At 46.3% G+C, this 12,765-nt stretch overlaps 1 protein-coding gene across 1 annotated transcript in view; it reads right to left on the bottom strand.

Moving 5' to 3' along the window:
• Window positions 1-12,765, bottom strand: part of atrx (ATRX chromatin remodeler) — a 30,052-nt gene continuing 17,287 nt past the window's right edge. Inside the window, exons 29-34 of the mRNA XM_079167332.1 lie at window positions 12,539-12,730; window positions 4,612-4,761; window positions 2,953-3,069; window positions 1,269-1,364; window positions 996-1,124; window positions 1-834 (exon numbers count right to left, since the gene is read on the bottom strand). Coding sequence (XP_079023458.1) covers window positions 604-834; window positions 996-1,124; window positions 1,269-1,364; window positions 2,953-3,069; window positions 4,612-4,761; window positions 12,539-12,730 — 915 coding nt within the window. The 3' untranslated portion in view covers window positions 1-603. The remainder of the gene's footprint in view (window positions 835-995; window positions 1,125-1,268; window positions 1,365-2,952; window positions 3,070-4,611; window positions 4,762-12,538; window positions 12,731-12,765) is intronic.

Genomic DNA, 12,765 nt, shown 5'->3' on the forward strand with positions numbered 1-12,765 from the left:
GACTGAGCAGCACCATCAGCGGTGTGCTTTGTTAGAGATTGGTGAAGGAATCTACTGGGGCTAATAATCACATAGAGCTTTACATCAGTGAGTCCCGTCACCGACGACACTGGTCCCACTCAGGTTTACCTCGGCATTTAAAACAGTATAAAAAACTGAGTTCAAATCAAAGGACACCCTATTTTACGAGAAAAACAATTCAATGCTTCAAAGCATTGGGGGTAAAATTTGTTTGTCTTTAAATACATGAAAAATGAAGATATAGAACTTGAATAACATTAAGGCGGTATATACATTTTTTTCCTGTTGAAATGCCTAATTGACCACTTTCACACAGTCATTTATACACTATGTTCCACCTCCTCTCAGTGAACTACAGGATAAAGAACTGAGAGTCTATCCCACGTGAGGCCCCAGAGGACAGCAGCCTCGTCTCAAAACTACTCCGCCCTCTGCTTGGTGCACCAGATTGTTTGAGCTCTGAGCGGTGGTGTCACAGTGCGTTTGTCACAGAGAACTGAGCCAGCTAGCTGACTGGGGTGGGTGGGTGGGGGGAGGGGGGTAAAGGGGAGGGGGAGGAGGTTGAGGAAGAGTCCCTCTGACCTACAGACCCTTGGAGGGCCCAGGATTCTTGCCCATGCCTTGAGGGGCGCTCAGGCCGTGGAGCTGCTGGTAAAGCCCCACCAGGTCCATCTGACTGAGCCCGCCGCCTCCCACTCCCATCATGCCGTTCTGCATGGCCAGCTGGTTCAGGTAGTTGGCCTGGTTGGCCATGGCCAGCTGCTGCTCCTGCACCTTCCTGTTGGTGATCAGCTTCTGCACGTACATCATCAGCTGGGCAGACACAAACATAGAGGGACGGTTAGAATAACTACAGTAATTAAATTAGTAACATGAGAACAATCAAGATATCTCATGTCCAAAGTACTTGTGAAGATAGATCATGGTGTTCAGAGTACTAATGATGATACAATAACGTATCTTCTCCTTCTTACCGTCTGCTGCCTGGTGAGAACTTCCCGGTACACAGCTTCCCTGCGCTTGATCTCCAGCTCCAGACTGGCCTGGTGACCCAGAGCCAGAGACTGGACCTGACTCTCGGTGAGTGCTGGGTTCTCCTTCCACTGTGGGGAGAGAGGAGAGCCCGCACATGTTAACCTCAGCCACCATCACAACTAGAAATCACTACACTTGTACACAGAAACGTGACTTTGTTAGCAGCAAATAAAGATTCCTCTCTAAGAAGAGTTATGGACTATATCACTCACCAGTCTGGCGATTGTATCTTCCAGTGACTCCCGTGGCAGAGTCTTCAGCGAATTTGTTGCTTCAATGACTTTCTGTCGTCCCTGGTTTATAAGGTCCTAAAGACAAATGAGGAGGACGGGTTAGCTTTTCTCATTTTTACTAAAAAGCAACTGTGGCTATTAGAACAACATTTTCTCGGGGTTAACAGATTATCAGCCTGGCCAATTATCGTCGCTTATCAGAATCTTTTTTCCCTTCTTTTTCAAATCCTATTGTCGTTAAAATGAACTTATTTTTAAACGTGCTACTCTGGCTCTGTTGCAGCCGCCTCGTTAGTCTGTAGTCACACGCAAATGTCAAATGTGAGATATAGCTGAAGTTACAATAAACATCACAATCCTGCGAAGTGATTAGTTTTCATTGAACCCTGTTACTGTATGGCTTAATATTAACTTCCACTGTTACTGTAAAGCTGTTAGGATTGTGGCCTATCTTCTATTTGCAATTAATATGCATTCAATCCAGTTCAATTATTTAAATGTGTGTACAGCGTCTGGCAGTGTGATGAGAGGGCACGTGAGCCCTTGTTGCTGTAGTTCATCTCATTGGAGCAGAGGCTGCATTTAGCATACTCTGTCTTATCAATGTATTTAAAACACTGACAGCAGGAAGCTGTACTCATGTCTGTTTAGACCTCCACTTTTATCCAGGCCCAGCTCCTTCACATCTCAGCACTGCGTCAAGCTGAGCTACACAAACAGCCTCCTCTCCCTGAAGCTCTTTGACCTCATCATCTCATCAGTATCTGGGCCTCATCATCGTGGTCATGAAAGTTATTATAACCACAAAATAATCCTCATTCTACTTGGAGTTAAAAAAAACAACAACCTGCAACCAGATCCGCCGGTGTTCAGGTTTAATGTTAACGAGTGACCGCATGAACTGAACCGGAACACGGGGAGGGGCATGTTTCATCACGTTACGGTTTTTCTTCCTAAATCGCGATAATGACGAACGTTAACAGTCCGCAAAGTTCCGCATTCAGTGGACGTTAACTTAACCCGGCAAGCCTAAACTGTGTCTGAACTGTAACGGAACTTAAACTTTAACGGAGTGAAATGAAGACGCTGTAGACATCTTAACGCTGATTGGCCAAGACTCGACACGTCACATCAAAGATGTTTTATTGTGAAGATCACGACATCACCTTTTCTCCTCGTCTCACTCCAATCTGAGAAACACTGGCCCCCCCCCCCCCAAAAAAAACCTCTATGGATCTACACGATTCACGTGGATGATATATTTTGATTAAAAACGGCAATTTCGCCAAAAAACGATAAGTTTGCAGGTATGAATGTTTTTGTAATCAACTCTACACGTTGGAGAAAGATACAGCTGCAACATCATAATTGCTCACATGGCATGATAACTAGAACCGAAGTCAGCATACAGTATTTCTACATTTCACCGTCCTTATTAAAAACACACATTCTTGGTTCCGTCGGTCAGATGTGCCACGGTGTGTATAAATAGCTGCTGCCCCAGACACGGCGTATTACGAACTGCTGGTCGGAGGAGCGCTGGCTCAGAGACTGTTGTCACAATTAGCAGTTGGGACTGAGGAATTTGGGGCGCCATGCCGTGGGGGGGAGGAGGGGGGAGGAGTGCGAGGCAGGAGAGGGGCATGTGGAGCTCATTACTTACCTCCAGCTGCTGGTTGGTCATGGAGGCCAAAGCCGCCATGTTGAAGGAGAAGTAGTTGGAGTTGCCCATGTCCATCTGGTTGTATTGCGACTGGTAGTTGTTCTTCACGAACACACCCTGAGAGATGAAAGACAGAGACAGAGGGGGGGGGGGGGGTCCAAGAGAAGAGCAGGATTAGTGCATTTTAATTGGGCAGGTGTTAAGAGCCACCAAGGGCATGATGGGAGAGGCTGTGTGCCACCACTGAGTTTGACCTGAGACGACAGTTCACTTCAACCCGAAGTAAACAGACGTGTCCCAGTAAAGGCCAGCAGGATGCTGATGTTTGTATGTAATTGAGCCTCTGCTGCAGATGGTTTTCCTGTGCCCTGTAATCTGGCCATCCGGTATGTAGGGGTGTGTGTGTGTGTTTGGGGGGGGGGGGTCTTTGGACCACACCGGTCAGATAGACAGGTGTGCAGGACTAAGCGGTACAAAACAACCCCAAAAGCACAACACACACACACGCACAAACGCACTCACGTTTGGGTTTGCTATTAACAAGCAGCCACTCTTGGACCTGAGCTGCAGTCTCAGATGCTCTGCAGACTTCATACATCTTCAGACAGACACAAAATCTAGACTTGACTTCATTTCCAAAACCAAAGATTTATGACATGAGCCTCTCTAAGCTCTGTACCGAGCTGAAGTCATCCCGGTGAGGCCGAGGGCTCCCGGGTTCAGTTTAGTTTTGGGCGCCTGATCATGTTCTCACAGTTTTTCCCATTTCCTGAGTTGCAAATCTGATATTCATACACATAGCTTTTCCTGGCCACTGCCGGCCAACCCTTAAGTTGTGAAGACATTAGCAGAGGCCGAATTACTTTCCAGTTGTTTCTCATACGAAGCTCAGAGTATACACCGTGGCTACTTGTGCATCCTTAGTGCACGAGTGGTACATTAGCAAACGTACTGATCGCAGTGAAGCGAAGGCAAAGTAAACCCTCACATTAGATCTCAGGTGACTGGGAAACCTCTGTTCTCTTGAAAAGCAGAGGAGCTCTGAGGGGAAAAGCCGCTTAAGGCACACGGAGGGCAGAGGAGGGAGAGTGTGTTGGAAAAATAATCATTAGGGTGAATTAGAATCTAGGATTACACAGGGGGGGGGGGGGGGGGGGACCTGCTCCTGGTCTCCTACAACATCAACCACGTCTCCAAATAAACCTCACTAATTACCCATTGATTTGTCCCACAAGAAGGCAGAGGGAGGAGAAGGGGGGGGGAGAAGTCCCTCACCCCCTGTGGACATACGTACTGACAGTAGTATTGACAGTGTTTGGACAACCTCTCAGGGATTTGTGTAGCAGAACTCTAGTTTGATGGTGGTCAAAATGACAACCATAGCAGTGGGGGGGGGGGGGGGGTTAGCCCTGTCATCTGCTCACTAAGTGATGAAAGGATTGTACGGATCCAACACTAGCGCACACACACACACACACACATCTTAACAAATAACAGTGGGGCCTCGCTTAGCTCACCTTGCACTTTGAAGTCAATGATTTGGAGAATGATGGACACGAGGGCTAAATGCTGCACGTGTGTGCCTTTGATTTTGGAACGGGTGGATATGTCGGGGTGTAGCGTGCACGTCTGTTTATTTTTTTTTTGGTCCTCGCCTACCTTTTTCTCTGCTTCATACTCGGCCCAGGCAGCCTTGCGATCCTCCTCGCTCAGGGCTTCTGACTCCGTGTGTTCCAGCAGGGAGTCGTGTTCATGGTAACACACAATCTGGTCCTTATTGTTCTGCAGCATCTCGGCCAGGAAGGGATCCTACAGCAGAACGACGACACAAAGACAGAAAGGGTCATGGTGTGTTTGAAGCATAGAATGTATATAAGAAGTGGACGCAGTCATCGTGACGTCACCCATTGGTTTGTGGCCGTTTTGAAGCCTCGAGTTCGGCAATTTTGCAGTCGCCATTTTTGGATTATGGCCATTGCCATCTTGTTTTTTTTTGCAACCGATAAACAGAAGTTACCATAGCTGGAATGCGGAGGAGGGACGAACCAACGCCGTACACGGCTCTAGTGGTAGCAACCCGTCAATCACAGTAGGCCCGCCCTAAAGCATACCCTGCTTTATGGTCTATTCGACTCTGAATGGAGCATCATTTACTAAATTAACATCATGCTGTATAGAAGAAGACTTGAAACTAGAGTGAGATCATAAACTTATGTTCACAATAAATCACGTGAGAAGTAGACAGTTTTCTCATTGACTTCTATACAATTTGACTTCTTTTTGCAACTGGAGGAGTCGCCCCCTGCTGGTCAGTATAGAGAATGCAAGTTTTAAGACACGTGGCTTCACTGCCTGGTTTCGAGTCATCATTGGGAGGACAGGGAGAGGAGAAGAAGAAGGCCACACTTGCCATCTGAGTAATGGAGGTTGCTGTATATTTAGACTGGCAGCACAGCAATGTAAGGACAGGTTCTCCCCAATCACTGTCACTGAAAGCGCATTAGGAAGTGATTTCTAAATGACCAGTATGAACAAAATGAATGGTTACAGTAAGAAAAAACGGTTTCAATGCCAAGATTTCATGCATTGTTCAAACAACTTTGTTCTTTGTGGCGTTTGTCCCAAACGCAGTTTTACCCAACCGTCACATCCTACATGTGAAAGTGCTGAAAAACGAAATTCGTAAACATAGATGGGCAAGGTGGGCCCTCTCTCCCTGCATGTCTGAGCCTTCCCTTCCTCCAGAGAAAGTAATCGATCTACCTTGTGCAAACATTTTTACTGCCCCGGATATTCTGTATCATAGCAACCAGACTCAACCAACGGCGTGACAGCCCGACCTGAGACGCTCATAAACTCTTTAACGTGGAAAACTGATTTCAGCGCAACACACGGGCGGATTGAAACCAAACTCAAATCCAATTTCTAGATGTGTGCCTCAACATTTCCTCTCAAGACTTTAAAATTGTCCTTTTAAAATCAATTCAGTTAAAAGAATCATTAGTAGTCAAAAGTAGAGAGACGATAAGAAAGAGAATGACGTGAAACAAAGATCCCCAAACTGAACTAAGGATGTTGCAACACACAGTGTGTGTGTCTTAACAACAGACACTAGACATTGCTTTGGTTTGAGGAGCAACAAGATTGTAGTTGTGCATCCATCCTGCACGTAGCAGCTTCATGTTAAATAACGAGGCACCAGTCAGCTTGTGTACACCTGCGATATTACAACAACACAAACAGGTCAACAAGACCTGAACACACAAACCCAACCGCATCTCGCTTCTAAGGTTTGGATTTTAGAAAGAAAAAAAAATAGGCTGTGAGGAGGATTAGACGGACCTGAAAAATCAACCGGATCAAACTAAACAAACTGGTTTCCATGACTACAGTGTTATTGAAAAACAATACCTGAGTAAAATTAGGAGAGCTAGACCAGGCTCGGCTCACACAAACATGGTTCAGATTTCTCCCCCTGCAGCACGTTTGCTTTTCTTTGTCTCGACCGTACATTGAGCTGAACCGTTGCAACCTGGAAACGACGTCACGCAGAAGTTGCATCATTAACCTCCACGCCGGCCAACTCACAGACGGGCTCTGCTCTCCTCTCTCCATCTCACTTTGAACTGTGACAATTAGTGCGACGTTGTTAACCAAATTAATCATAGACGTCTCTGGTATTAAGGAGGAAAAAAAGAAACACCAACACTAGAAAATTAAGCAGTGATTGCAGACCTCTATTGAATAAACTGAAAATAAACACCAGACCAGACGGAGCGAAACTGGATCCCTAGAATAGGGGGGGGGGGGGGGGGTAATGAGCTGCACACAAATAGAAGAACTTATTTTTAGGTCTTACAACTACAGACAGTGACAGATAAGGTGGCTAAAACAGGCAGGAGCAGACAGGGCCACGGAGCTTCACACTGATGATGCTCCTCACTGACGCATGTTGATGTTTCCCCGCCATCACACTCAATCAGGACAGAACCAGGCCACCGCTGAACAACCAGACATGTTGAGGCAGCAGCACAGCAAGCAATACAACTGCTGCTTTGCTCTCTAATTAGGGTATAAAAGCACACACGAGCATGTTGGCATCAATCCTGTTCTTCTCTGCCCATATAGGTGAGCAACAGGTCAAGTAAAGGCCACCGTAGATGCCAGCTCAGGAAACGGCAGAAATCGTTACGATCGCATCGTTTGACTAAGTTCAACTTTGACTCCGCGGTGACGACAACGATTGTCCGGTGCCGCCGCCCCCCCCCCATAGGTTCAACTGGGAAAGATGATTTGTCAGTTCCCCATAAAAGATACGTTGCCCGTGGTCTGGTCTGGAGGAGGAGAGGGTTGGCAGGTACGCAAAAACAAACGGCCCTCTGCATCGCGGAATTAAAAATTTCCATCGCTTGAAAATGATAAGCCAACTGCTGCAATATTTTGTCCAGCTTGCAGTTGATTCCTAATTAAACAGATTGAGCTGTGTTCATTTTAAAATCAGGTAGAACTACAGCCAACAGACACAAGACCACAACAAGAGCTGGCCGCTTCTTGTCATACTGTGGAAAATACCCCAGTTGCTCACCTCATCTGACAAAGTGATTAATGCTGTAGTTTACCATTAACTAACGTTTAAACTATGTATGGAATGAAAGCAGTGTGTAGGTTGTATTCAAATGCATGAAAGAGGAGCACTTTTGACTGTGGACCTGGTCACGGGTCAGTGGAGCTGCAGGTCAAATGACAGTACAGATGCTCCCGCTGGAACCCAGTGCATTCTGGGATACCCGGGTAATCCCCACCAGCAATGGGCTCTCGGGTGGTCCGGTCCATCTCCTTTACCAGTGCGCTAAAAGTGTGTGTGTCCTGAGCCAGCACTAATGACAGTAGGTAAACTGACCTGGGCTATTGTCATCCTTATGGAGCGACATGGTGAGGCCTCTCACTTTACTGCAGGGGAGGAGACGCTGGGTGGGCAGATGCTCAGACTAAAACAGCTTAGACCAAACAATCTCAGCAGCTTCTGTCTCAATGGCGGCTGATAATCTGCCGTCTTGACTCTAAACGGCACCTTCGTGCAAATAAAATGCCTTCAATTCAACAAAGGGTCTGCAAATGTGCCTTTAATGTAAAACAAGCTCTAAGTTGCAAGTGTCAGCAGAGAAAAAATATAATTAGTATACTAGTCACACAAGGCATCCAACACTCATGACCTTCACCACATTATGAAATCCTTTCCATTGAAAGAACAATTTATTCCCTCCTTCAGCCAAATTCTTGTATATATTATTAAAATGTCTAAACTGCCAGCAGTCCATGAATGATGTAAAGCAGTTTTCAAACTCAGCAGCTCTCACATCAAAAAGATGAAAACTTGGGAGTCGACAAAAGTGGGCCTCATGCAGACTTTACAACTTGGCACGTGCACAGACGTGTACTCTACCAATAGTCTTTAGGTGACGCTTAACTGTAAAAGGTCTGATGTAATTAAAGAGCCGGGGTTTTTGGCCTCGTTATCAGATATTTTCTCGCGCAGAGAACATTCTCAACCATGTTAACCCAATTTCCTGCACCTAAACAGCCACTTATTGTGCAGAGACTGCTTTAACCACGCTTCTACAGCCATGAGTCTATTTCGGTCATTGCCACAACAATAAACCTCTACTTCACAGAGAAAAACACTACAAAGGAGAAATTAAACGTGCAAGTGCGAAAGTTGGGGAGATGAGATTCCAACACATTCAAATATAGAGAGTTATGGGTACGAAAATCAGCCTGAAAGTGGCAAAGTGACAGAAATCCCCACTCGTCTGACTATAGCAACTACTTACTCGTGTTGTCTGGGAGTTTCTGAATGTATTCAAAGTGTCCGTCTCTGCCAAAAACTACTTTTGACGCACAGGTGCGTTAACCATAGCAACAGTGGGGGCCAAAACAGGATTCCGATAGCAGGAATGCGAGTGGCTGAGATATTTGTAATACCTAAACATAGCATGTCAAAACTCTCTCTCTCTCTCTCTCTCTCTCTCTCTCTCTCGCCCAGCAGCGCACCAACGATACACAAAACCCTACCGGCCTGCTCTTAACAGTTTCTCAGTAGAGATGCACTCAACTACAGGCGCTGTGCCCAACATCAGGAGCCCACCCCTAGCTTCAGGACCACGTTGTCTTTACACCCTCCAGGACCTGCACACAAGTCACAGGGTTTAACTAGCTGTCAGTCAATTAACAAAGAAACAAAATCATGCATGTCACAAAAGGCTAAACAAAGACAATAAACATAGCACATTCCTATAAAAACAAGCCTCGGCTAGCAGCTGTAGGGGGGTGTACTCCTACAAGAGCTCGCTACAAGGACCAGCCAGACGGAGCTGGACGGGCAAGTCAGGAGGGATCCACAGAGAGTCCATTAGAGCATAACGGTGGAACTTTACTGGGAGGCGAAAAAGTGAGAGAGAGAAATGGAAATCGTTTGACTAAATCTTAAGTGAGAAGCAGGCTGTGCACTAGTTGTAGTTGATCACAAAGTGTGGGAGTGGAGAGGCATTGTTCCCCATTGACTGGCCTGGCTTTGGCTGTTTCTCATGAGATGTAGTACAGACTAAGGGTTGCGTTATGCTTGAAAAGAAAAGAAGTGGTTCATAAGATGTGATTGTTTATAGCAGTTACATAGAAAGCCTGTGAAACGCCTGCTGTCATTGAGGGGGGGGGGGGGGGGGGGGGGGGGTATTCACAGGATTGCACATCACACAAGTGAAAAGTGACAGAAATAGTTCTGTAAAGAAGAAAGAAAGTTCATACCCCGGCTACTTTCTCACCCCTGCACAGCTGGCCAATTAGGGAGCAAAGTGGGTGTGAATGTCGGATGGTCGGTTTCAGAGAGGATACAGATACGAGTCGGACACAGAGACCCAATTTCAATGACGGAAAGGTGGGGGGATTTTAGAAGATGTGCGATCATCCGACAACTCTGAAGGAGTATACTGCCGACTGAAGTCCATCAAAATGTAGCGATCTTTGTATGGTTTCAGTTCAACAACACTGTCTAAAAGACAAACAAGCATTTTCCTCATTTCTAGGCCCATTTTATTATTTGGTGAAGTGTTTCACGTTGTTCTGCTCACTGACAATAAAAACACAACAGCCTAGCCAAATAAAATCAGCAACAAACCGTACAAACAACCACCACTTTACACTACGAAGTTCAACCACCATACAGAGATTCATCTGATACGAGCCAGAGACACCGATATCTCCACAGGCGGTAGTCTCACACCAGAAAGCAGGAAATGCTGGGCCATGATAAGCTGAGGGTGGGGAGCCCAGAAAAGAAATCTACAAAACTCAGCACAAAATAACCTTCGTGATCCACTGAACATCACAGACTGGTATATAATGCTGATATATAAAGCTTTGAGGATTTTCCTTTCAGGTCAAAGTGACTTCCTACCCCTAATGAGACAAGCATGGTGTGGCTTATTGCTCCAGTCTGTACTGTGGTTCCAGTGCAGCCTCCCCACAGCCCTCCAGTGTACCTGACGGAGCCTAATGACCACTGCAGCCATCACCTGCTGAGAGCAGACGCTGAGCTACGCCCACAGCCTGACCCACAAAAAAAAACGCAGAATGCAGCAACATTTGTAAAGAACGCTGACCAAAAACTTTACTCAACATTTTTACAAGCGGTCGCATGCTAGATGGAAGGGACAAGTGTGATTAACTAGAAATGGGGGGGGGGGGGGGGGCTGAGGATGGGTGGGGAGTCAAAAGTGTCATGTCTAGAGCTGCGAGGACCTTCTTTGTCATTAGGAGGAAGTGCTCCCGCTTCCTTTGTCTCCAATTAGTTTTCTCTGAAGAGCGCAGAGACATCTTTAAGAGAGGGGTTTAAATAATGACCCTTCATCATGCAGGCGAGGCCAGAGGGAGAAGAAGAAAAAACAACTTTACCGAGCTCGCTTTGAACATTCTGAGAGCAGCGAGTTGCGCCAACAGATGGTCGCGAAGACGGCAGGGAAAAGACGGGGTGGTGTAATGGTGGACGGGGAAGAGAGTGAGGACATCAGTGAGGACTATGGGGAGGAAAGCAGAAATAACCATGGCAGGATATCGGCAGGTAGTAGACAAAGGGGGACCGAAGAGGAGAGGAGGTAGGTGATAGAGAATCTAAAGATCTTCAGTACGTTTTTCTTTACTACAAGACTTTACACAAGTAAAAGACGGGACCAAAAAGAAGAGCTTCTTAAGCACAAATATCAAATACTGCCTGTGCGGCCTGTGTGACCCGAGCTTTAGAGTAATATGCCCCGTCTGGAAGGGACACCAGCACTTCCCAGTGAGAAGAGTTGGGAAGAAGAAGTAGAAAACTCCCTCTGCCGTGGCTCCAATCCTTCTCTCCTTCTGTGCAGTTTTGGCTGAAAGTGATGGAGGGCGTCTGACTCATCTTCACATCATTCCAGACGGCAAATTCCTTCCGTACTACTACAGCGCTGCTGCCACATCATAGTTAACCCCCTGGCCAAAACAGGTCAGCTTGTTAAAGAGCTTGTCAGCCTCTCTGTCTTTAATACTGTGTCACATAAATGTCACCGGGCTCATTAAAAGATCATACACATCTAACAGGCCGCGGCTCAATGAACACATCTTTCCTCTCGAAATCTCATACTGTGCTCCGCTGCACAGCAAGTAGGGCTACTCCTGGTTTAAAGGAATAAGGAAGGTGAGAGCGATGATATCGGCTGCCGGCTGAGTGGATTCATGCAGCGCTCCTACCTGGTAATGCCCATGAAGGGGACGGCGGTAAAGATCTTTTGACAGAGGAAATGGAAAACAGATTTTCCATCGAGGTGCACCGAAAGGCCTCTCGACTGTCCGTTGAAAGCGAGTTTGATACGCAGGGTTTCTTTCAACTATTCTGTTTACAGATTTCAGGTCAAACCAAAACAAAGAGTTAAAACCACTTAAGACGATCTGAATAAGCCAAGGGAATGCAAAAAAAGGGAAGAAGTGGGAAAGGATGGGAGTGATTCAAAGATCAACAGAGAAGTAAAAGACAGCAGGGAATTAATGAAAAAAAGAGGAGTGCAGGTTTATAACGGGGCAGAAGCAGTGTCGCAATGAGAAGACTATTTAGTAAATAGCAGTAAACACACAGATCTGTGCAGCTGTGCGGGGTTGGATGGCCCATTTAAGGGCTGTGTGTTCCTATTAAACCCCAGGGGGCCCAAATAGTGACACAGCACCTGCATAAAGGGGAGAAAAGGGCTGGATTATGAAAGGAAACAAGAAATAGATCCCGGAAAGGTCAAGTTGGATACAAGCTGGCATTGTGTTTATCCCTGAAGTTTATCACGGAAGTGCTAAACTTCAAAGAGGAACAACATATTATTTGGTGCAAGTTTGGGAAAAACAAGCTTGGCATTTAAACTGGCATTCTGTGCTATGTTTGTTGAAGGGAAAAAGAAGACTATTTTACTACTGTTAATAGGTTTCAGCCTTCTATTCTGCATCATTTTGGGGGATCAGTCTAAAGAAAACCATGAAATCTCAGACAAATGTTGGTCAAAGCCCAATATATGTACATGTTTACCTTGGGGAGCATGGGTGTGGCTTTCTTGCTCTTCTTCCCTGAGGGGTCATCCAGCATGTCCGGCTCAAAGGTGTAGAGCTCTGCCAGCTCCACGCCTGTGAAGTGCCTCTCAATCTGCTGCTGGTCAACCACCCGGAAGGCCAGAGACTGTTTGGTTACCTGCCGGTCATAAATCTTCTCCTCCATTGTACCCTGGAAGAAGAGGATACAATGAGAAGACGGCCAAG

Source organism: Pholis gunnellus, assembly GCF_910591455.1.
Source record: "Pholis gunnellus genome assembly, chromosome: 10".
Lineage (NCBI taxonomy): Eukaryota > Metazoa > Chordata > Actinopteri > Perciformes > Pholidae > Pholis > Pholis gunnellus.